The 23,003-nt window shown below is 35.6% G+C and overlaps 3 protein-coding genes across 4 annotated transcripts; 1 reads left to right on the top strand and 2 right to left on the bottom strand.

Annotated features, from left to right (window-relative positions):
* Positions 1,281–8,109, top strand: LOC109725977 (solute carrier family 35 member F1-like). 2 transcript variants are annotated; one of them, XM_020255390.1, is made up of 12 exons: positions 1,281–1,433; positions 3,233–3,327; positions 4,005–4,062; positions 4,651–4,845; positions 5,227–5,303; positions 5,861–5,943; positions 6,345–6,396; positions 6,670–6,738; positions 6,852–6,938; positions 7,036–7,097; positions 7,402–7,541; positions 7,637–8,109. In XM_020255390.1, exons 1-12 carry the CDS (start codon positions 1,313–1,315, stop codon positions 7,675–7,677), a joined length of 1,080 nt encoding a protein of 359 aa, XP_020110979.1. In that variant the 5' UTR covers positions 1,281–1,312; the 3' UTR covers positions 7,678–8,109. The 2 variants fall into 2 exon arrangements, with proteins under 2 accessions (XP_020110979.1, XP_020110978.1); XM_020255389.1 differs by having other exon boundaries at positions 7,634–8,109.
* LOC109725457 (serine/threonine-protein kinase OXI1-like) lies at positions 8,414–11,913 on the bottom strand. Its single transcript, XM_020254649.1, has 3 exons — positions 11,405–11,913; positions 9,315–9,740; positions 8,414–8,926 (listed from the first exon to the last, which is right to left on the bottom strand). The coding sequence occupies exons 1-3, from the start codon at positions 11,806–11,808 to the stop codon at positions 8,476–8,478; spliced, it is 1,281 nt and encodes a 426-aa protein (XP_020110238.1). The 5' UTR covers positions 11,809–11,913; the 3' UTR covers positions 8,414–8,475.
* Positions 17,020–18,255, bottom strand: LOC109725458. The gene is made up of 3 exons (XM_020254650.1): positions 18,232–18,255; positions 17,854–18,004; positions 17,020–17,345 (listed from the first exon to the last, which is right to left on the bottom strand). The coding sequence occupies exons 1-3, from the start codon at positions 18,237–18,239 to the stop codon at positions 17,139–17,141; spliced, it is 366 nt and encodes a 121-aa protein (XP_020110239.1). The 5' UTR covers positions 18,240–18,255; the 3' UTR covers positions 17,020–17,138.

Here is a 23,003-nt window from a genome sequence, read left to right as displayed (position 1 = left end):
AGTAAATTAACTAAAATAGCAATACTGAAAAAAAAAAGAAAAAAAAAAAAGAAGTTACATACGCAAAGCAACCCTATGATTAGAAATTGGAAAATTATTTATCCAAAGTGGGCCCCACGTAATCTTTTCCACTTTCATTGGTTAAAAAATGTGTGGAGACCCCCTCAACTGTTGGAACGTCTAAAATACCCCCTTAAACTTTTTTCTCAACTTTTTAGTTTGAGTTAAAAATTTTATCAACTTTTACGAGTCTACTAGTAAATTTGATAAAATTTTTATTTTTTGGCCTAAAATTAGTTAATTTTTTTTAATGCTCCAAAAAAGCATACTTGGGGTAGCAATTTTAGAATAGCATATAGTTGAGGGGGTCTCTATACATTTTCACATTTCTCTCTTTTTCTTATTTTGGACTCTTTTCGCAATTCAACGTTTCAACGTCACCCTTCTTTTTTTGCTTGAACGTTCCAAATTAGCCGATTCCTTATTCTCACGTAAATTTAACAACCAGTCCCTGAAATTTTAGACATTTTACACTTTACTCCTCACATTTTTTAGCTAAATAATCAATATTTTAAATGCACATGCAACCCACGCTTTAATTAAAAAATATTAAATTTTAAAAAATACTTTTACTTGTGAATGTTGAGCAATTAATGAGCTTTATTTTAATTATAACTTTGTTAATGGGTACGAATATCTGAAATTTTTTCCGAACTCGAATTCGAATGGATCAAATTTATCTGATGCTAAACGAATATATTTTCGAATATGGATATCAAAAATAAAAACCCAACGAATTTGGATTTGGATATGAATTTTGACTGCACCCGATTCAAATCCGATATGGATTTTGAAGTTATATTTGAATTTTGTTTCAAAAATTTAGGTCTAATTTAATATGTTTTGAAATGTTGTAAAGAGAAATAATTATTTCGGATTCGGATTCCAGATTTTTGGATGAGTTTGGGTTTGAAACTGGATTTTTGAAATCAGTCAGACTCCGGTTCAGGTTCGGATTTTGGGTTTGGTAGTCGGGTTCGGATTCTGATTTTTAAAATTCTGCGCGGGTTTGGGCCCATTGATATTCCTACTATCAAAGGATGTAATTGTAAAAATTAAAGAGTTTACGTGCATGTTTGCAAAAGAGCTAGACGTTAGGGGGTCTTTATAACATTTTACACTAAAAAATTCTACGCCAAAGTCAGAGAACTAATGTGCATTTTATTGAAAGATTGGGGATTGAAATGTAATTTACCCTCACTCACTATTTCCATTTTGACCTCTCTCTCTCTCTCTCTCTCTCTCTACGACAATGGTGAGCTTCGATGGGTTAATGGGGTCGAAGAGGGTCCTCCTAGGGTTAGGGTTAGGGCAATTCGTCTCCCTCCTCATCACCACCACGGGATTCTCCTCCTCCGAGCTCTCTCGCCGAGGTTCGATTCTTCGTTTTTTTTTTAAAATTTTTCAAGTAATTATTGTTAATTAATTTTAGAAATTTTGAGCCGATTCGTTTCTTTTAGGGAAATTTATTTTATAATCACAAAAAATCGCAGTAACTGTTTTCTAATTGCAGTTTAACCCACTAACTTTAATTTGATGCAAATTCATATCCTTGTTGATTCAGTATTGTTACTTAAATTTTTAGCAATTTTGGGTCGTTAATTTGATGCAAATTTTGTAGTTTTTTTCTCCCATTTTTTTTGGAATTGATTACAAAAAGAGGTTGTGGGAATTACGAAAAACCCCAGCAACTGCTTTCTAATTCCAATTTTGCCCACTAACTTTAATTTTATGCCTTCTCAAAAAGAGAAAAAGAAAATCTTTAATTTGATGCAATTTTACAGTTTTTGTTCCTTATAATTGGGTTGTTTAACTTTAATTTGATGCAAAAGGTGTTCACTATCTAAAAAAAAAAAGAACTTTAATTTGATGCAAAGTGTATTATTACTCAAATTTAGAAATTGTGGATTATTAATTTGGGGTTAGTTTATTATTCTTAGTAATACCTTTTCGGGAACCCACTAACTGTTTTCTATTTGCAATTTTGTCCACTAACTTTAATTTGATACAAAATTTATAAACTAACTTTAATTTGATGCAAAATCACACCCTTGTTGATTCAATATTGTTACTTAAATTTAGAAATAGTGGATTGTTGATTTGGGGTAAGTTTTATTGTCCTTATTCCTTTACTTTGGCTTAATTACATAAAGAAGTTAAATCACCAAAAAATCCGCTAAATGTTTTCCAATTGCAGTTTGACCTCACTAACGATAATTTGATTCAAAAGTATCCAGTAACTTTTTTTTTAATAAAATTTTTCAAAGCAATTTGACGAACAAAGCTTGAATTGGTGCAAACAAACTTACTGATCAACCTTAGAAAAAAAAAACTATTTTCCGGGAAAACGTTTTCCATAGAAGCACCCTTTTCCGTAGTTTTCGTTTTCCGGATTAAAATGAAAAGGAGACTTTTCCATGAAATCTGGAAAAATATTTTTCAAGAAAACTACTTTTTCTGGGAACTGAATGAACGGAAATTACTTTTTCAGCCAAAAAACTAGTTTCTAGATATTTTTCTGGGGAACCAAACACCCCCTAAATAAAGCTTGTTAGTAAAGCTAGTGGACCAAATTGTCAATCAGGGAAAAGTTAGGGGAAATATTCTGATTTTAACTTCAAAAAAAAAAAAGATACCTAAACTGTCGCCCATGTCTCTGATATCTTTTCTAACTAATAATCATACTCTATTTTTGAATCCTAATCCCATGTAAATTTGACTCCTAATCATACTAGGAAAACAAAATTGCAAATTAACTAAGACTCGGAGCCCTACTCAGGATCTAATGGATCTAGTTTATCTGAAATTTGGTCTTGACTAAGATAGGTCCAAAAATTTGGACTGGTTTGTGAATTTGGCTGCAAATCTTAGGTAAATGTGTTGGTTGATAAAGTTATAATCACATAAGTGGAATATTTTGTTCAATAAATTGTCAACTAAAGTAGATCTAGGAAAGAAGAGTATCTCTTTCTTTTTTTTCGGATTTTAAATCTATTTATTTAGAGTGCAATTAGCATAGATGCTTGGATATAGGAACTGCGTTATTATGCCAACTCATTTTAATGAAATTTTGTATTTGGTTTAAATAGTTGTTCCAAATTTTGGTTTGCATCTGAGATAAGAGTAAATTGCAAGGTTGAAATTTTCTAAATTTGGGTTTGTTTGGTTTTAGGGATCGCTGTTCCAACATCGCAGTCATTCTTGAACTATGTACTATTAGCAATTGTGTACGGTGGCTACATGATATATCGAAGAAGGCCACTTCAGGTTTTTTTTTTTTTTACTGTTTGCTATCTTTATTTCTAATTTTGGGTAACACTTTAGTTAAATGTATGCATCGTCCCTGAATTTTGTAAAGTTTTCCCTTAAAAATATTAAAGTGCCTTTGCATATTTGCATTTTTGTATATCCTTGCAAAATCATCTACTTATAATATAAATCCTCGTAAAATGTGGAATTTTCATATTTAGTGTGACGCTCCACTTCGCATTGAGGGTCCCCCATCCTAGAACTATTCTAGACCTAACACGCTTAACCATCTTAACCTCTTAGGTCTAGCCATCATCCAAAATGTTATAACCGGGTTAAGAGAGATTTTGTCCTATTATATTTCATATATAGGATTAGGGGTGCCACATTTAGAATGTACACTTCCTCACATAAATATCCTCATCTTTGCTCCCAGAGTCGTTCAATTCATGAGAGGAACTTGCTCTTGTATAAAGAGAGATTTTTTTTGTAGGTGTAGCCACGAAATGAAGCTTTTTTGAAGAGTATATATGACATTCGATTTTGCAGGATCTGCATGAAAAATACCCATTATTAACTAGGAAATTATGTTTAGATCATATACATTTTGTGTATCATAATGTACAAACTTACCATGCACACCAATATGTAATTCACACAATGGTGTACTTACCTTTGTATTTCACTTTGTACAGATGAAATGGTATTACTATTTAATACTTGGCCTTGTTGATGTGGAGGCAAACTTTCTCGGTGAGTGACAATTTTGCGTGAACAGTTTAATAATATTTTGCTTTTTTATGTACTTGGTTACTTCATAATTGGCTGCACCTACCAACAGTCTGAATAGCTGTGTTAGGGTTTCTGTGTTAGATTGCCTTTCTTTTTATTGACTTGTATTTTTTAAGTACCGATTATTTTTTATATATTTCATTAAATATGATAGCTAGAATAAAGGCTATCTTTTGTTCACTCTCTGCTATTCTTTTTGAATCAAATACCAGCTATACATACCTTCTAACATGTGCTTCTATTGAAATTATAGACTCATTGACTTGCAGCCTTTTTGCTGTGGCAAGAAGTTGGAATGAACTTCTAGACCCCAAAAGCAGAAGCTCAGATTTGAAGCTTCTGCTTCTACTTTAGTAGGAAGCTATTGCTGATAATTTTAATAAAGGAGCTATCTGGTTCTTTTGTAAATAATGTCACTCAAACAACACTTCTGCAGAATCGTAGGCATCATTTTTTTTTTCATTTTGTAACAACATTAATGCCGTAAAGTGCTATATGCGAACTATGATACTTATGTTAAGAATTGCTGACCCACTTTTATCTGTATAGTGGTCAAGGCTTATCAGTACACACCGTTGACAAGTGTCATGCTTCTGGATTGTTGGTCTATTCCCTCCGTCATATTTCTTACTTGGATGTTCCTCAAGACAAAATATAGATTCAGGAAGTTTGCTGGCATAGCTATCTGCGTCACTGGACTTGTCTTAGTTGTGTTTTCTGATGTGCATGCAGGTGATAGAGCAGGTAATTGAGAGTTTGTAAGTTGAGATTTGCCAGAAGAAGTCATCCTTTTCGATTACCTATGTTTCTCAAAGTTAAATTACATTTTTTTCGTTAATCCAAGTGTTACAAACAAGTTCATTACATTTTGTTCTTTCACTAGTTTATCTTATGAGACTTCCCTCAAAGTGGGGAAAGATACGTCTTCTGATTATTAGCTTACAATTAGTATGTACCAACCACAAAAGGCAACAAACAATTGACTCTTAGATGTCATTCCAAGTTCAATCCAAATCTGTTTTTGAATGTTACTGACATAAAGTGATTCTTTATTCTTTTCTATTCTCTTGAAATGATGTGAACTATTTTTGCTAATTTCTCACCATTATCTCTACTGGAAATTAGGAGGGAGCAATCCAGTGAAAGGAGATATGCTTGTACTTGCCGGTGCCACCCTTTATGCCGTTAGCAATGTTAGCGAGGTAAGATATTAATTAAGCTTTATGCCAGAAAGTTTTTCTTCTAAATTGCTCTTTGGCAAATATTTTGATTGCAAAATAATGTTGGTAAAATCGATCATATGCATGAACGGGGAAAAGCATACACAGTGTCGATTTTGTCGTTAAGTAATACAACGAGACTTTTGTTTCTGTAAAAGTGTAAATTATAAATTCCAACCTTAGCATGCGTATCGGCAGTGTTCTTCTGTAACAGTCCCACTTATTCACCACTCTATTCATTATGGTAACAATTGATTATTAGTGAAAACATATAGACACTGAAAAATTGCGTGTTTCGAAATTGACACCCTGAACTTTGAAAGCTTCGATTCTGTCAAATTGACTACTTGTACATATCTTCTATAGTCTATTGTAGAAACAAAATTAACGTGTATTTTAGAGTATTGTTTGTGTATACGTACAGATAGTACGTGCCTAGATCATAAAAGTATCATCCACGAATATGTAATGCATAGCATTATTTTTTGAATACGTTCAACATTTGTTTAACCTACTTGGGAAATATTTATACATTTCAGGAGTTTCTTGTGAAGAACGGGGACAGAGTTGAGGTAATGGGAATGCTCGGCTTATTCGGAGCCGTTGTCGGTGCTTGTCAAATGTATCCTTCATCTTTAATGTATCTATACATGCTGCATGCTCGTCATTTCAGATGCATTATATTTTTGTATTAATTGCAAGTTCGATGCCTTTTCCTCGTTTTTGAATCCATTCAGATAAACAACCTTTTCTCTTTCTCCTTCTGAACTTCTTACACTTCGGTGTTGTCACAAATACTAACATGTATACGAATCCTAGTCATGCTGTATTTTTATGACATGTCGTACAATGTGTAAAATCCTATTTCATAATTAATAGAATATTAGTTGTTCTGCTGTAATTTGTTTTTTTTAGGTCGAGTAAACTAATATTACTGCATGGCTAAAGAAAAAGAAATCTCGGACTTAGTTAAACTGACTTTTTCTTGACTATTTTCTCCCCTTAATAACTGTATTCCTCCAGAAGCATATTTGAGCGAAATGCACTGAAATCTATACACTGGACGGCTGGTGCTGTAAGCTCTCTCTCTCTCTCTCTCTCTCTCTCTCTCTCTCTCTCTCTCCCCTTGTGGTTAACGATAGTAACACTTTGCCCCTATTTTTACAACATTTTAAGGCAGGCCCTAAAAGAAAATCTAAGTACTAGGGCCGGGGGTAAATTACAAATAGGCTATGCTACAGGGGAGGTTCTTAAAGTTTTTGCTGAAATGTGTTTTAGTATGAAAAGCTTAAGTTTTAGATTCGGACTTAGTACTTGGTATTTTTATTATTTTTTTCTTTCCCGTCAGGTGCTACCTTTTCTTGGATATGCAATAGCAATGTTTATGTTCTATTCTACCGTCCCAGTTTTACTTAAGGTATAGCTCGGAAACTTGCTTCATTTGCGCTAACATAGTTGTTTATCTTTTTCTTATTAATAGCGATGCAATTCTTTATTATACACTTTATGGATTCAATACATTTAGTGCAGTTAAGTGGGTCGACAATGCTAAACCTTTCATTGCTAACCTCCGACATGTGGGCCGTTCTTATCCGCATCTTCGCTTATCATGAAAAGGTCGCCTACCATTGTTTATGAGTTTCTCACAATAAATTTTCGAAAGTTTAGTACCATAATTTTTTTGTATTTGAAGCTGACTCTTTTCCCGTCATAGGTCGACTGGATTTACTTTGTAGCATTTGCAGCTGTGGGAGTCGGACTCGTAATTTATTCGGGGTATCGATTTTTTTTCATGTATATCCCGTTGCATGCATATCACTCGATCGCGTAACTTCGAGCCCTAATCCTCAAAATAGTCTATATTTGCAAAGATGATGCCCCTTCTCTCGACTTTTTGTAGTGTAAAATCAGAATATTAACAATACAAACAAATACCCTTTAAATATTGGGATCTTTCCTCAAGTTCATCGATAACGCGAGTTATAGTTAGCCGGAATTTAGCATCATCCAAGCAAATGACAACATAAATACATGAACATACGTCAATTGTCACCGTAACTGACTGAAATTCTGAACGCAGAGGCAAGAATGAAGATAATACGGGAACTCTGACGGGCGAGGGCGGCGGCAACATTGAAGGCAAAGAGAGAGATGAGGAGGCTCCGCAGGATCGTTTGGCTGAGATCTCGAATTCTTGCAGGAATTCAAGCAGTAGAGACGGTAAAAACCCTCCTCACACTGAAACAAACTGATAGATCGAGTAGTAGTGCTTAAAAGGGCTAGTGAGAGAAACAATTATCCTCTTTGTGTAGAAGGGAAGGGCCATTACTACTCTCTCGTCAGCGAGGAGAGATGACGGAAGCCAGAGTGAGGAGAGATTCCGGCGGAATCATTTCGTAGATCAGCAGGTGGTTTCGACAGATTGTTTCGACCCAGCTTATACTTGCAGCAGAAGCAGAATCAGAAGCACATTCTCGGAAGCATATTCTTTTCGTTCTTTCGCGCTCTTCCGCGAAGCCCATCTGATTCCAAACTGTTCGTGAAAATTTCGCATTCCTTGGCTGAATGGGTCTTTGATCATGTAATGGTGATAGTCGACAATTGTGCGAAGTACTACTGCATTGCTTATAGTCAAAGCATTTACATGGCTTTTGCAGAATGTTCAGAAAAGCATTCTTAGAAGCTTAATTTAGATTTCTGTCACAGCGAAAGCTCGAGACTTAGTTGTGTTGTTTGTTTACTAGCATTGCAGTAAATTCAATTCTCCTTAAATATTTTCCCTTTTGTTTGTTGGGTCTTTTTGTAAGGCTTTTATGATCTGTTTTTCTACAGTGTAATTGGCTTTTGTGCTTTAAAAATCCACTCCTCATTGTGATTTACATTTACATAATAAAATTGTATTAAGAAACAAAACTAATGGAAATTTTAGCTATAGAACTTGGCTCAAAAAATAAATTGCAAAAAAAAAATCAAATTATTTACTCTTTGTATTTCTCTCTTTTCTTCAAATACAATATCAACATTATTAATACATAATGGATCAATGTTTTTCTAATTCTACCTCTATCAATTTACATTTTTTTTCCCTCTTTCTTAAACCGGCAAAAAAAAATATAAATAAATAAATAAATAAATAAATAAAATAATCATTAAGTTAAAACACGGAAAAATCATCAGTTTGAGGAGAGTCTCTCACTTGCTCTTCACAGCTGTTCTTCTCCTCCACCTTCTCACCCTTTCCTCCTTTGGCCGCGTCGCCGCCGCGTTCGAACACTTGGTCGACCACTTTCTCGACGTCGATCGCGTCGTAATCCTCGTTCTCCCGTTCCGCCCGCGGTGGAGGGATAAACGGCGGCCTGGCGACCGTCAGCACGGATTCCCAATCCGCCCCTCGGAAGAACGCGTGCCGCCTCACCCCCTCGCGCGCGATCCGCTTCGCCGGGTCCTTCTCGAGCAGCCTCGCGATCAGATCCCGCAGCGGCGTTCTCTCCCCCACCAGGTCCGGGTCCTTCGCCACGATCCGGTAAAATGTCTCCTTCCGGTTTTGCCCCCGAAAGGGCGTGCGCCCGTACAGCATCTCATAGAGAACCACCCCGAGGCCCCACCTGCAGCGTTACGTATTAAAAAACTAGTTATTTCAGGAATAGGGTTAAGTTTAGGATTAAGGTGAGATTAGAGTATTTTTGTATTTGGTTGGGAGTTAGAGTTAGTCCAGGATAGTGAAAATAATATTTGGTTAGAGTAGATGAAATAAGAAGGATAGTGGATTATTATGAATAAAAAATAGTGTTTGGTTGGGATTAGGTGGGGTTAGCTAATCCGGAATAACCTATTTGAGGTGGGATTAGCTAACCCCACCCATTTTTAGAAGTGTTTGGGGATAAAATGAGGGTTAAAAATTATTCCACCCCTTAACCCCCAACCAAAGCCAAAGTGTTAAAGAACAACAGCTTAATTTTTTAAAGAACAACAGCTGCTGCTGTTTTACATTACCAGTCAACTGCGAAGTCATGGCCGCCTCCGGCCACGACCTCAGGAGCCACGTAGTCCTCCGTCCCGACAAACGAGTTCGACTTTGACGACGACATCGCGGGCTCCGCCTCTAGCGGTGGCGGGCCGGCGGCAGTCTCCGGAGACACTTCGGGATCGCCCGAGAGGCAGAAGTGCGACGAAAGGCGCTTTTTCCTCACCTTCTTTTTCTTCTTACCTACGGAGGAGGCGACGGAGACAGTCGGCGGTGGCGAAGGCGAAGGCGAAGGCGAAGGAGATCGGTTAGGGAGTTTGGCGGCGAGGTCGAAGTCGACGAGCATCAGGTGGCCATCGTCCTGGATGAGGATGTTCTCCGACTTGAGATCGCGATGCACAATCCCTAATCCGTGGAGATACTCCAACGCAAGCACAAGCTCCGCCGCGTAGAAGCTGAGAGGTGGTAAAACACTTTCGGTAAGGCTACGTTCGTTTCGAGAACTAAATTTTCAAATATAACTTTTGTTATTCTCTCGATAATAGAAAATATTCTAGAATAATCTGAAATAAGTTCTAAATTATGTTTGGATATTGATTATTTGTTCCTAGAGAGGATATTCCTTATTATAGTGTTTGGATATTTATAGTAAAATACGATATTAAATTGATAAAAGTTAAACAAATTAACAATTTTGCCCTTGAATATAGTAATAAAATAAAATTCAATATATAAGAACGAGATAGAATTAATATATAATAATATAATTTTGAATATAGCTGTGAAAATATGCTTCCAATTTTATAATTTAACAACTAATTAAAATTAAATCTAAATATATAATTTTAAATATAGAAGGGCAGATTATTTCACAAATTTAGTGTGTTTATAAATTATCTTAGAAAACATTACTTAGTAGTATACAATTTGAGCATTCACTTGATTTACTTGAAATTAATTAAAATGAATTGTAAAGAAGAAAACAGGCAAAATAGGAAGCAAAAGGGACGGGGGACTAGGCTTAACGGGTTTATTCCAGAATAATCCGTTAAGTCAGAAACAAGAGGAATATCCCATTTTGAGTAGTGTTTGTGTGGGAGAACTAGGTTTAACGGGTTATTCCAGAATAACCCGTTAAGCCAGAAACAAGAGGAATATCCCATTTTGAGTAGTGTTTGTGTGAAAAAAATTAGGCTTAACGAGTTATTCTAAAATAACCCGTTAAGCCAGAAACAAGAGGAATATCCTATTTTGAGTAGTGTTTGTATGAAAAAATTAGGCTTAACGAGTTATTTCAAAATAACCCGTTAAGCCAGGAACAAGAGGAATATCCCATTTTGAGTATTGTTTGGGGGGATTAAAGGGGATTATCCCTCCGACGAAAGTGTCGGTTTGACCTTACTTTTATTTTTACTTTAAAAAATAGTCATTTAAAAAAAAAAATCTAATGTTTCTTCTAAAGCAAGAATCAGAAACAAAGTTTTGCAAATCAAAAAAAAAAAAAAACTTTGGTTCCCCTCCTTTCAACTTTTTAATTTAAGTACTAAATATTTATTAGTTGTTTTGATGAGAAATAAGCATTACCACAAAAGTATAATAATAATAATAAATAATAACTAATAATAATAATAATAATAATAATAATAATGTTTGTGACCTAAATTTTTTTTGGTGAAAATAAACAAGGAAAAGAACTTGATTGAAATAATTGATCTCTAATATTAACCCCTCCCAAAAAGAAATGCAAAATATGTGCATAGTCCTTGTACTTTCCAGATATCGCAATTTGGTCCTTATACTTTTCTCATTAAGGTTTTAGTCCTCACAAAGTGGCTGTTTCAGATTTCAATCATAAAAATCTGAATTTTCTTAATAATTAGAAACTAAAATTGCTACATATATATATATATATGTGTGTGTGTGTTTAAACATTTAAGTAGAAATTACAGGGACCAAATTGAGACACGGGATAGAAGAGGGATCATCCGTACATTTTACACCCAAAAAAAAAAGTGGACTAAAATGTATACTATATGAGGAGTAATGGTGTAGTAAAAAAAAAAAAAAAAAAAATTTTTTTTTTNTTTTTTTTTGTGATCTAGGGTTTGGGGGAGCTCACCGGATGACCTCGTCGGAGAACATCCCGTCGGCCTGGCGCCGCCGCAGCGCGCCGAGGTCGCCGCCGCAGCACCACCGCTCCATGGCGAACCCCACGACCTTCTCCGTGGAGACGACGCCGCGGAGCGCGGGGAGGAGCGGGTGCCGCAGCGCCCCGAGCACGTCCCTCTCCACCCGCACCCTCCGATACGCGCCGCCCCCTCCGCCGTCGCCGGACAAGCTCCGGCGCTCGAGCGCCGCCCGGGACATGGCCTTGAGGGCGAGGAGCGGCTCCTCCTCCCCCCCTCCGGCGAGGCGGACGAGGAAGACGACGCCCTTGGATCCGCGGCCGAGGACGGAGAGCGCCTTCAGATTGCCGAGATCCAGATGCGGCGGAGGAGGAGGAGGAGAAGGGGAATCCGCCATTGTTAGGGTTTGGATTAGGGTTAGGGTTAGGGTTAGGGTTTTGATGCGGAGGGGAGCTTTTGAAGCGATGCATTGCTTGGGGACGAAGCATACGCGCGCGAGAGAGAGGAGGGAAGCGGGAATATATTCGGTGAACCAGGTCTATAGGCCACACCCTCTATACGTAAGAAAGAGCGGACACGTGGTCATCGGTGAGTGGTGGGTTTACGGATGACGTGGTGGTTTCCTGGGAAGAGGCGTGACGAACGTGGAGTTTTCGAAGGTATGCATTTTACACCGCACGTTTTTTTTTTCAATTTATTTTTATTATACAAAATATTCAGTAGATAAAGCGTACCCCAAACTGTACGCCGCTTCCTCTTTCGGCGTACGAGAAACATTGAATGGGACACTTTGGGGTACACTACCACGACACGTAGTTACGGTTTTGAACAGCGTGGACCAGGCCCACCACATCAGCTATGAACCAGTATCTTTGTTTCTAAAAAATTCAACAATTCTTAAATTTTAACTAAAACCCTAAATACAAATCATCAAATATTATAATCTAAAATTTTAATCCATTTATTATTTGAATATCAAAGTCTCAAAATCAACTCTATTAAAAAATTATTATTTATTATACAGGACTAACTATTTAAAAATTATAACTCCTGATATATAAGCTCTAGTTTTAAAATGATAATACGTCGCGCAAATTATATTAGTTTTAGTGAAAATAATATTTGTGATTTTATTGAAAAATTAATTGGGTAGCTCGGGCCCTACAAGATCTTATAAATTATTAAATTTTAATAAATTTGAATTTGGTGCACGGTGGACAAGGTCCACGCAAAAGAAATTAGTCTCGTTGATTTGAGCTGTAGTCGTGGACCACTTGACCTTCTAGAAGGAGAGTGGGGCCCACCGAGATCTGAACCGTCAAAGCAGACCACAAGGGAGAGGCATTTAATGAATGGACGGTGGAGATTAAATGGTCGTGTTCATGGTCGTGTTCATGGTCGTTGGAAACTCAAATCGCAAAACACGGGAAAACGTGGGGAATTGCACAGAGTTGACTAGTCAAACAAAAATAAAAATAAAAATAAAAATAAAAATAAAAATATAAAAGTAAACTTTTGCTTTTGTTGGTCTGCGTAAGAGATGATGTAACGCTAATTTTGGTCAATCATATTGTATTATTCTTTAAAAAATATATATTATAACTGATTCATTACGGCACGCAAATACGATATTCTTACAAAAATAAATATAATATTTAAAATATTTTTTTATTGTAATTTTTTATCGCACTTAACATAATCTTTGTTGAATAGTTATGAATAAATCACTATTTTTTTTTTTTTTTGCTTGTTACGTATAAGTTGAAAGGTCCAATGAATAACTTTTTCTTTTGTCCTCATTTGTGAGCACTCTTTTCCATTCCCACCACCAAAAAAAAAAAAAAAAAAAAAAAAAAAAAAAAAAAAAAAAAACTAGATTGAAAACTACATGAGTAATTTTTTTTTATTATTGTTCATAGTCTTTTTAGTACTACTATCAAAAGTTAAAATGAAAAATAAAAATATTTTAAAGAATCCATAAGAAATCTATCTTTAGTAAAGCAAGTCTCTAGTCTCTATTTTAGTGCTAAAATATATGATAGTGCTTCAGGCCAAGAGTTTGAGTCTTTATATGTGTAGAACGCAGCGGAAGTATTCGTTCGTATTTTTTGTGGAAGCGACTCACGCTAGAACGCGATGAGTCCGGATCGTAAAGATTGATTCACGTGTTCTCGGATCGTCTGCGAAGCTCTTCTAACGCTTCAAACCCGCGGTGGATCGAACTACAAACGAGCACGATCTCTAATCCGCCGTTCAAAACCCTCTAGAACAATAAGTTAATGGAGAATGTGGTTTCTCTCTCTAACAAGAGTTCAAAAATTAATTATTCTATTATTTCTTGTTATGTTTTATAAGAGATTGCCGTGTATTTATAAGGGATCCCAAAATTCTAATAGGTACGTAACAGATAAGACCAAATCAATTTATGATTGTTATCCTAATATGGTTAAAATATATCCTAATGCGGTGAGTAAGAGCACCGCTTTTATATTATCAACTTTTCCTCCTTCAATGCTATAAAAATTGCTGTATACTTTTAGTCACAATATTACCGAACTAGATAGAAACTGAGAACTTCACAAGATAATTTATTTTGGTCAAACTTCACAAGATAATTTGTTTTGGTCCTTATTGAGTGTGTTCTCTCACCCCATTAATTCTTTTTTGCCTATGGGGTTCTGTACACCCCTCAGCTTCGAACAGGACAATGTACTCCTAGCTCTTCGGGCCATATTTTCCAACATCACTTTACACGTGGATGTGAACGACTCTATTATTTGGAGATGGAATGCAGCAGGACGTTTCTCGACTAGGAATGCTTATGCTTTTTTCGCCTTTGGTGGAGTCAAGGACTGTAGGCTGCCTCATCTTTGGAAGATCAAGATTCCGCTCAGGATCAAGGTATTTATGTGGCTAGCTGCGAGGAATCGACTCTTGACTGCCGATTTACTTGCTAAACGAGGATGGCATGGACCTTCAATATGCGTGCTATGTTCCGCTTATGATGATAATCTGGAACATCTCCTCTTTGGATGCATCTATTCGAGATCTGTTTGGACTTTAGTCCTTGATAGTGCCGGATTATCTGCAGACCATGTGATTAACCGAGCGGGGGACATCCCAACCCGGTGGAATCGCAATAGATATATGCTGTCGGGAACTACAAGAACACTATTCGACCTCTGTTTTACTGCAGCCTGTTGGGCTCTTTGGAAAGAGCGAAATTCGAGGATCTTTCGCAATCGACGAGTCACGCACGAAGAAATGGGAAAATCCATTATGGCTGAAGTAGAGTTATGGAGATCCACCTCGGGGGGATGATTGAGTTTGGATTGTGGGTTCAACTTATGTAATTTATTTTCCTGTATGTGCTGATTTTACTCTTGTTCCACTGTACTCCAAAAATAGGATAAATTCCTGTTTAATCAAAAAAAAAAAAATTCTTTTTTGCCCAAAAAAATTCCTATTCAACTAATTTGAAAAACTCCATGAGTAAATTGTGGTTTTAGTCCTTGTTAGTTATAGAAACATGGTGATCTCCATCTTTTTGTGTAACCTTCTTTTTTCTTCCAATTATATTTGTGGTCAATTGAAAACAACTATTCCTTTTTTTTTCACCTTCCCAACACTTTTTTTCATTTTTTTCCCCTTGTTTAAATGCTGGTCGGTCGGACTGAAACTTCTACAGAAAAACTATTTGAGTAGATATATTTAAAAAAGCTCTAATTATTTTTCCCAATGTTCTGAGAATCCTTTAAGGGTCAAAGGAAAATATGTAAAAAAAAATATGTTATAAATAATATTTTTTTTTTCAAAAAATACAACACATTTAAATTCCTTGTATAAATTTATCCCACATATTTAGCTAGATGATTTGTTTTGGCTCACTTAATCAGGACCTGTTTGCTTGAACCAGCCGGTTCAATCAGTTCGCGGTTAACGGGCCATTCAAACGGTTTGAATCGGACTATTATCCGGTTTAACCTCGAAACGGTTCTCATTCCTGAACCGAACCGGCCATCGGACTAGTTCCTGGTTAACCCGGTCCCATCGATCTGTTCGGTAATGTTTCTGAACCTTGGTTTCGCCATCAATATACAGACAATAACTCTTTACTATGCTAGAAGTAGCTTCTGCTTTTAGGGTTCAACAGTTTATTTTAATTCCCCCGACAACATACAAGTTCCGGGCTTCGTTAGTTGTAAACTTACCCGGTGGTTTCCGAAGTAGTGAATCTATTCCTGAAACCCTAGCAAACAAGCACTATTTCTCTTTTGGTTCTGCTTGTACAAACCTGCTAGTTTTGACGAAACCTAAGCTGCATCATATCTAACAATCGCGATCGCAAGTGTTTGTTGACGGTCGTCACGTTCTTCGCCATAGTTATAGCTTCCGACCGTTTCTCCATACCCGTCGCGATCTTCATCTCGAGCGCTTCTGAAGTTCTCTCTTGCTGAAAAAGCGAATATAAAATCATTAGTCAATCGAAGATCACAAAGTTTACTATTTCTAGTATGCATCACAGAATTTGACCTCCAAATCGAGAATTTGATCTTCGAGTAGTCGAGAACATTGAAAACCGGGAAAGAACGGATGATCTTCTTTAGAGTAGTGTGACGGTAGAACTGTGGTTGTTCGCTCTGCTACACCATTTTGCTGAGGAGTCTTCTCTAGTATGGGGATCCGCGGAGGAAGAGAACTACTGGGGTTATCTCCGATTTTATCTCCGAGAGAGAGTGACGACCGCGGAACGATGAGTAAGTTCGATGAATACCCTATTTGATAAGCAAAACATATTTCCATATAAGAACAGAAGAGTATGCAGAGGTATGCGCTCATTTGACTTGGCTTTTGAAACAACTTTTCTATTTTGAAAAGAAACAGCAACACATTTATAGAATAGAAACTTTGGAGCTTCTGTTGCAGCAGAAATATGAAATAAGCACTCGAGATGTACAAGCAAAAGCTAAATTTCTTAAATAAGCCATAGAGTAATGTTGAAAAGAAACCCTCCCCCCGATAAACACGTGTGGATATTAATTTTTATACAACTAGGCATATTGTGCAGCGTTTGCGAAACTAAAATCCATATAAAAGTTACGGTAGATCGTAACTTAAACCCTGTTTGATAAGTTCAAATTTCAGATTTAATGAATTACTTGAATAAATTTAGACCGTAGAGTTTAAATTTGGACAGAATAAATCTGACCCATAGTAGAATAATTTTCGGAGCTGAAGAGCTTCTCGCTCTGAATTTACGCCCCTCGGCGTAATACCATTGCGAGTACACTAGTTTAGTATAATAATATATATTATTATTATGTTATTTAGCCTTAATATACAATTTTCGTACCTTTTCCGTGGTTAAATCTCCGAATAATCCGCCGATTTTTCACATCCCACATGCAAGAAGTGCAATCCTTTGATGCAGAGATCAACCATGGCCCTTGTTTACTGAATGCAACAGCAGTGATAGGACCCCTGCAGAGAAAATAAGATAGATTAAAACTACATGAAAAAAAAAAGTTGAAATATAAGAAAGTATATACGGCAAATCGAAAGTTTACTAATTTGGATACTAGGGCAAGAATAGCGTAGATAAGTTATGTAGAGTGAACAAGAGCATTCCGAAAATCCAGCTGAGTAATTTCATTTTGTATTTTTGTTTTCTGATCTTTATAGTTAATCTATTGGATTTAGTGCACTTAAGATGATCTTCGGCGAAACTTACTTGTGCCCGGATAACACTCCAGCATCATCCTTCGAAACCGCAGCTTGATCTTCTTGCAATCCAATATTGAGTTTGGTTGCGTATATCGCGCCATCGTCGCCGCCAGAGAACAGCAGTCGCTCGTCGTTATTGATGGTGATCGCATTTATGGCAACTGAGAGTACTTGGGTTTGAAGTAATCTTCCTGAAAGAAGTTCTCTCACCTATACATAGAAGAGTAAGAATGATTAGCTTCTTATTCGTATGAACATTTTTTAGCATAAGAGCTTGTTTGGTTCGACTGGAGCTTTTACGGAAGTGCTTTCTGAGTAGAGCCAGTCATACAACTTCATGATATAGCAGAAGCAAAAGAAGCTTCTGTTTTTGGGGTCAATAAAGTTATATGTGCTTTGCGTCGCAGCAAATGTTTTAAGGATTTTTGTTTGCCAAACATCTGGCTACTACTTCTCAAGTGGAAAAACTGTTCGAGGATATACGCACGAAAGCACTTCTAAAATCACTTCTCCATTTCAAGAAGCTATGATAGGATGGGTAAAAGTAAACATCTGGAACCGAAAAGCGGAGAGATCCGACTTGAAGGTTCTGAGGGTGTTTGATCTTTTTGAACAGTTTTATTCAAAACAACACTTTTGCAGAAAATCTAGTTTGGCCAAACGACAGCCTTCATAGCAGTAGTTACTGAAAATATATCAGCAAGAGGAATAGTAAAACCTTGCAAGTTCCATCAAGTGAGCTTGAAATTAAAATCGGACTCAAACCGCCTAACAGTGTAAGGAGACCAGTTATCGATGATTCGTGCTTCGACCAAATAATGAAAGTAGGAGATCTTCCACATGCTTCGGAATCTTCAATGCTTAGTACACTGGCAATGCAAAGAAACCAGGACAAGTAAAAGATGTTTAGGAACACAACGAAATGCGCTTTGTTAAAAGTTTATTGAAAGGGACTCTTTGATTTGAATCCCCCTCTCGAAAGATTATGTTTATGCAAATGCATAAGGAGGGGCGTAATAGCGAAGACATAATATTTTTGATAGCTAGCAAAGTGCAAATACACACTTGCGAGGGATGCAGATGCGAAAATCGAGACCTGATCATAGACCAAACACAAACCGCGCCATCTTCGGAACCAGAAATGAGGAGAGAGTCATCTTGCGAGAAAGCTAAACAGGTTATAGATCTTCGGTGGGCACGCCACCTCTTCAGTAATCTTCCACTCATTACCTAACAAGAATTCGCAAAAACCATCAGGAAACACTCACGTGTTTTGTTTCACAGAAAGTGGAGAGTGGTGAAATGGTTTTCGGCCGTAAACAGCCACTTCCGTTGTTTAGTTTACCGTAACTTCACCTTCCGTCGAAACTCAAACTTCTCAGAATAGAGTAAGTCAATTACGGAGAAAGAAAAGAAAATCACTCTACCATTTGGAAATCAATGAAACAATTTGGTCAATTTACCTCCCAAATGTATGCATTTCCGGAAGGTGCTCCACCAACGAGGTACATTCCATCCTTTGTGCTTGCAATGGGCCCAATGGCCTCCATAAGATAGTTTTTGTATGTTATTTGGGGCTAAAGTAAAATAAAAAAAAAAAGAAGAAGTAATTAACGTTAACAATTCCAAGCATTTTGATCAGAGTCACTACAAATCAACAACTCAAATCATAACTAAATCCAAATTCGACAATTGAAATTTCGGTATTTAACCATGTTTGGCCTGGTTAGAGCTTCTGGAGATATTCTATATTATTAAGTAAAGTTATTCGAAAAAGCACTAATAATATATTTCATTGATATCGTGACCTAAAAATATAGAAAAAAACAAGGAGCAATTGCATGTAGACCCCTGAAAAGTTTTAAACTTTCTTATTTACCCCTCTTAAAAGGCTAATATAGAAAATACTATTTTAACATTATAAATTCTTTCAAATATATCTGGAAAGTTAAATACTGTTAATGAATTATTAGAAACTGTCGTTATCTTTAAAAATTACTATTTTGTCTTTTCTAATATACCTTTTTACCAACAGCAACTTTTTTATTTGTCCTTAAAGTTAGCGACAAAAGAAATATTTTGACTTTTTTTTTCTTTCAAATATACTTTTCTACTGTCACCAATTTTTTTTGTTTATCCTTTAGTTAGCAACAAAAGAAGGATTTTGATTTTTTTTTTTAACTCTGTTAGAAATTTAATTCGAGTTTAACCTGAGATGACTTAACGGGTATTAACAGCTGGGATATTTTTTAAATAACGGAGAAAAACATAGGAAAGATATGTTTGAAACAAAAAAAAAAGTACTATATAAGATATTTGAGAAGTTTTGAGAGGTATATAGATAATTTTTTTTAGGCTAAATTATAAAAAAAATTTCTGTAAATATCTGTTTTTTTTTACTTTCCCTCTCTAATTTTCAAAAACCTACATGTTGCCTCCTTAAAATTTAAAAATTATTTTCAGGAGGGTACGGTGTTAAATGAAAAGAGCAAAATAACCAAATTGTCCTTACTTCTTCCGTAAGAAAAAATAATTTTTAATATATTTATGTCATTTGAAGGGCATTTTTAGTATAAACTATAAAAAATGATCGAAATAGTGATTGAATTCTGATGGAGGGGTCTAAATGCAACAATTTAAAATATCGAGAGCGTAAAATATAGGTTTTTGAAAATTAGGGAGGGAAAGTGATAAATGAGTATTTATAAGGAGATTTTTTGTAATTTAGTTTTTTTTTAACACCAAATGATTGAAAAATTAAAGGGTTAATTTCATACATATCCCTACAAACGTAGTGAATTATAAATATATCTCTACAAAATTCAACTTTCATATATTATCCCTGCGCAAAGTTTTAATGTTTTCAAAAATATCCCTCTGGTTTGTTACCGTTATAAAATTATTTATATTTTAGTGAAATATCAATTTGGTCATCACAAATATGTCCCTCCAAAAACCACAACAGTATAATATAAGAGGGGCAAAAATGTCAAGTTATCTCATAAACCGACCTGGATTAAGTATTTAACCTATGGTTAACAAAAATTTTTTAACGGATTCTAACGGTAGAGACCTATTGAAAATATTAGAACTTTTATAGAAACAACGTATGAAAGTTGAACTTTTAGGGATATACTTACAATTCACTATATTTGCAGGATCTATATGAAATTAACCCAAAATTAAAAAGGAAAAAACTTCAAATGCCACCCATGTGGTTTCACGCTTTTTTATTTTAGTCCCTTATGGTTTAAAATGTATTAATTTAGTACCGTCGCCGTTTTATTTTTCTCTTTTTATTATCCCATCCACTAATTTTTTTTCGTTAAATCAGTGACAAAATTAAAACTAAAAGATACTAAAGTGAATACTCAATAAATTTAGATGGGGTATCTAAAGTTTTTTTGTATATAATTTAACGAAATGTTAATAGAGGAGCCAACAAAAAGAAAAAAATGAAGCCACATAATACTAAATTGATATACTTTAAAGTATAGAGTACTAAAATGAGAAAATACAAAACCACGGGGGTGCGAAACCTTTTCATAGAAACAGATCGAGCGGCTTCTAAGAGGGACCAAAATTCAAACCTTGCTGAGGGGCCAGAAGAAGAGGGCGCCGCCGGCGAAGGGGCGCCGCCTGCTCCGGCGGAGCGCCGCCGCGAGGAATCGGCCNGCCGACGACGCAGGCGAGCCCCGCGGCGCCGTCGCACCAGGGCTTGTTTATGCGGGCGAGCTCCTGCTCCTCCTCCTCCTCCTCCGAGCGGAGGTCGCATGCGGCTACAACAACAGCAACGACAGCGTCGTCGTCCCCCGCGTTCCTCGTCGCCTCCACCGCCACCACCAACACCTCATCCCTCCCCTCCATTTCTCTTTCTCTCTCTAGAGCTCTCTACAGCTCTCTCTCTCTCTCTCCTCAAAGCACCTGGAACGAGAAGAGGAGAGAATGGACAAATGGCGGTAGCAAATGGAGGGCTCCAAAGCTGTGTTATTTACAGCAGTACAAGAAGAAGACGACGACGACGACGACGACGTAGCTATATGATAATAATATGTATATATGGGAAAATTTCAAATACCACCCCTATAGTTTCACACGTTCTCACTTTAGTACTATGTGGTTTAAAGTATATTAATTTAGTGTCATGTGATTTCATTTTTATCTTTTTATTATTAATTTCACTTATTTTTTTCGTTAAATTAGTGGCAAAGTTAAAACTAAAGAATACCAAAGTGGATACTTGATAAACCTAGGTGAAGTATCTGAAATTTTCTGTATATAATTTAACGAAATATTAACGAAAAAGCTGACGAAAAAATAAAAGTGAAACCACTGAACACTAACTTAATACACTTTAAAACTATAGGATACTAAAGTGAGAAAGTGGAAAACCACAGGCCGGGGTGGTATTTGAAAGTAGGGATGTCAATGGGTATGGATATCTGAAATTTTATCCGAACCCGAATCCGAACCCGAATGAAACGGATATATCCGATGGATATGGATATGAATTTGGATATGGATATAAAAAATAGAAACTCGACATATATGGATTTTGATATGGATTTTGATTGTACCCGACCCGAACCCGAACCCGACGCGAACCAGAACCGAACCCGAATTTATTTTGTATTATATATAATATATATATATATATATTATTATATAATATATATATATATTATATATATATATATATATATATAATAAAATACGTATATTCAAATTTGGTCTGTCGACAGCCCATTTTCAGCGGAAAATTAGCGCCAATTTTTCTCTCCGTACGAAAAATTTTAAACATAAGAATAAAAGTAGAAATAAACGCGCAATGAATACGTTAAGTTCTCATATAACTGATTACTGATGTAAAATCTAAAATAATTTTCTTATTTTAATTTCAAAAGTAAGTTTTCTATAACAGATTACGGGTGTAAAAATTCTATAAAAGATATTTTCTATTTTATTTTAAATATCTTTTTAGATATTATCTATTTAATTTCAAAATATATTTTCTTTTAAGATAACGATTTTATTTTTCTATTATATTTCAAAATTTATTTCTAACGGATTTTATTTTTTACTATTTAATTTCAAAAGTAATTTTTGCATTAGAGATTATTGTTAATTATTTATCATTTAAAGCATATCTTTCTTAATAGCGTGATTTATTATTTTAAATTTTTTAGATACATATTTGACAATCATATAAAATATAGCCTAAAATTAAAAAATAATTTAAAAAAATTATAACTTCTTCTAATAATTATTATGTGCATTTGCACGTACATTTTACTAGTATATATATATAAATTTGATGTTATATTTGAATTTGTATTTTAAAAATTTAGATTTAATATAATATATTTTGAAATATTGAAAAAAGAAATAATTGTTTCGGGTTCAAATTTTCGGGTTCGGGTTCGGGTTCGGATTTCGGATTTTTCGTCGGGTTCGGATTTGGATATGGATTTTTAAAATCCGTCGGGTTCGAATTCGGATTCGGGTCTCGGGTTTGGAGTCGGGTTCGGATTCAAGTTTTTAGAAATCCGCCCCGAATCCGACCCGTTGACATCTCTATTTGAAACTGGCCAAAGAGATAGATCTAACGATGAAACACTTAACAAGCACCAACTTTTGCAGAAAAGCCCATGACACCAACTTTAATTTTGCCTTGTTTAAAAAAACTACCAAAAATTTTCTTAGTCCATTTATTTGATTTTTCCCATTATTTATGAATAGAATTATCTCGAACTCAATAGAATGAGCTTTTTTTTTTCCATAGTTTTTTTTTTTTTTTTTTGAGAAACGCCACGTGGATAAAGTGTTGGAATTTTATTTCATTTTGACTTGAATTAAAAAATTTAAAAG

This window comes from Ananas comosus, linkage group 20 (assembly GCF_001540865.1).
Source record: "Ananas comosus cultivar F153 linkage group 20, ASM154086v1, whole genome shotgun sequence".
NCBI lineage: Eukaryota > Viridiplantae > Streptophyta > Magnoliopsida > Poales > Bromeliaceae > Ananas > Ananas comosus.
Note: the sequence above shows the minus strand (reverse complement) of the source record. Positions and strands in the feature narration are given on the sequence as shown.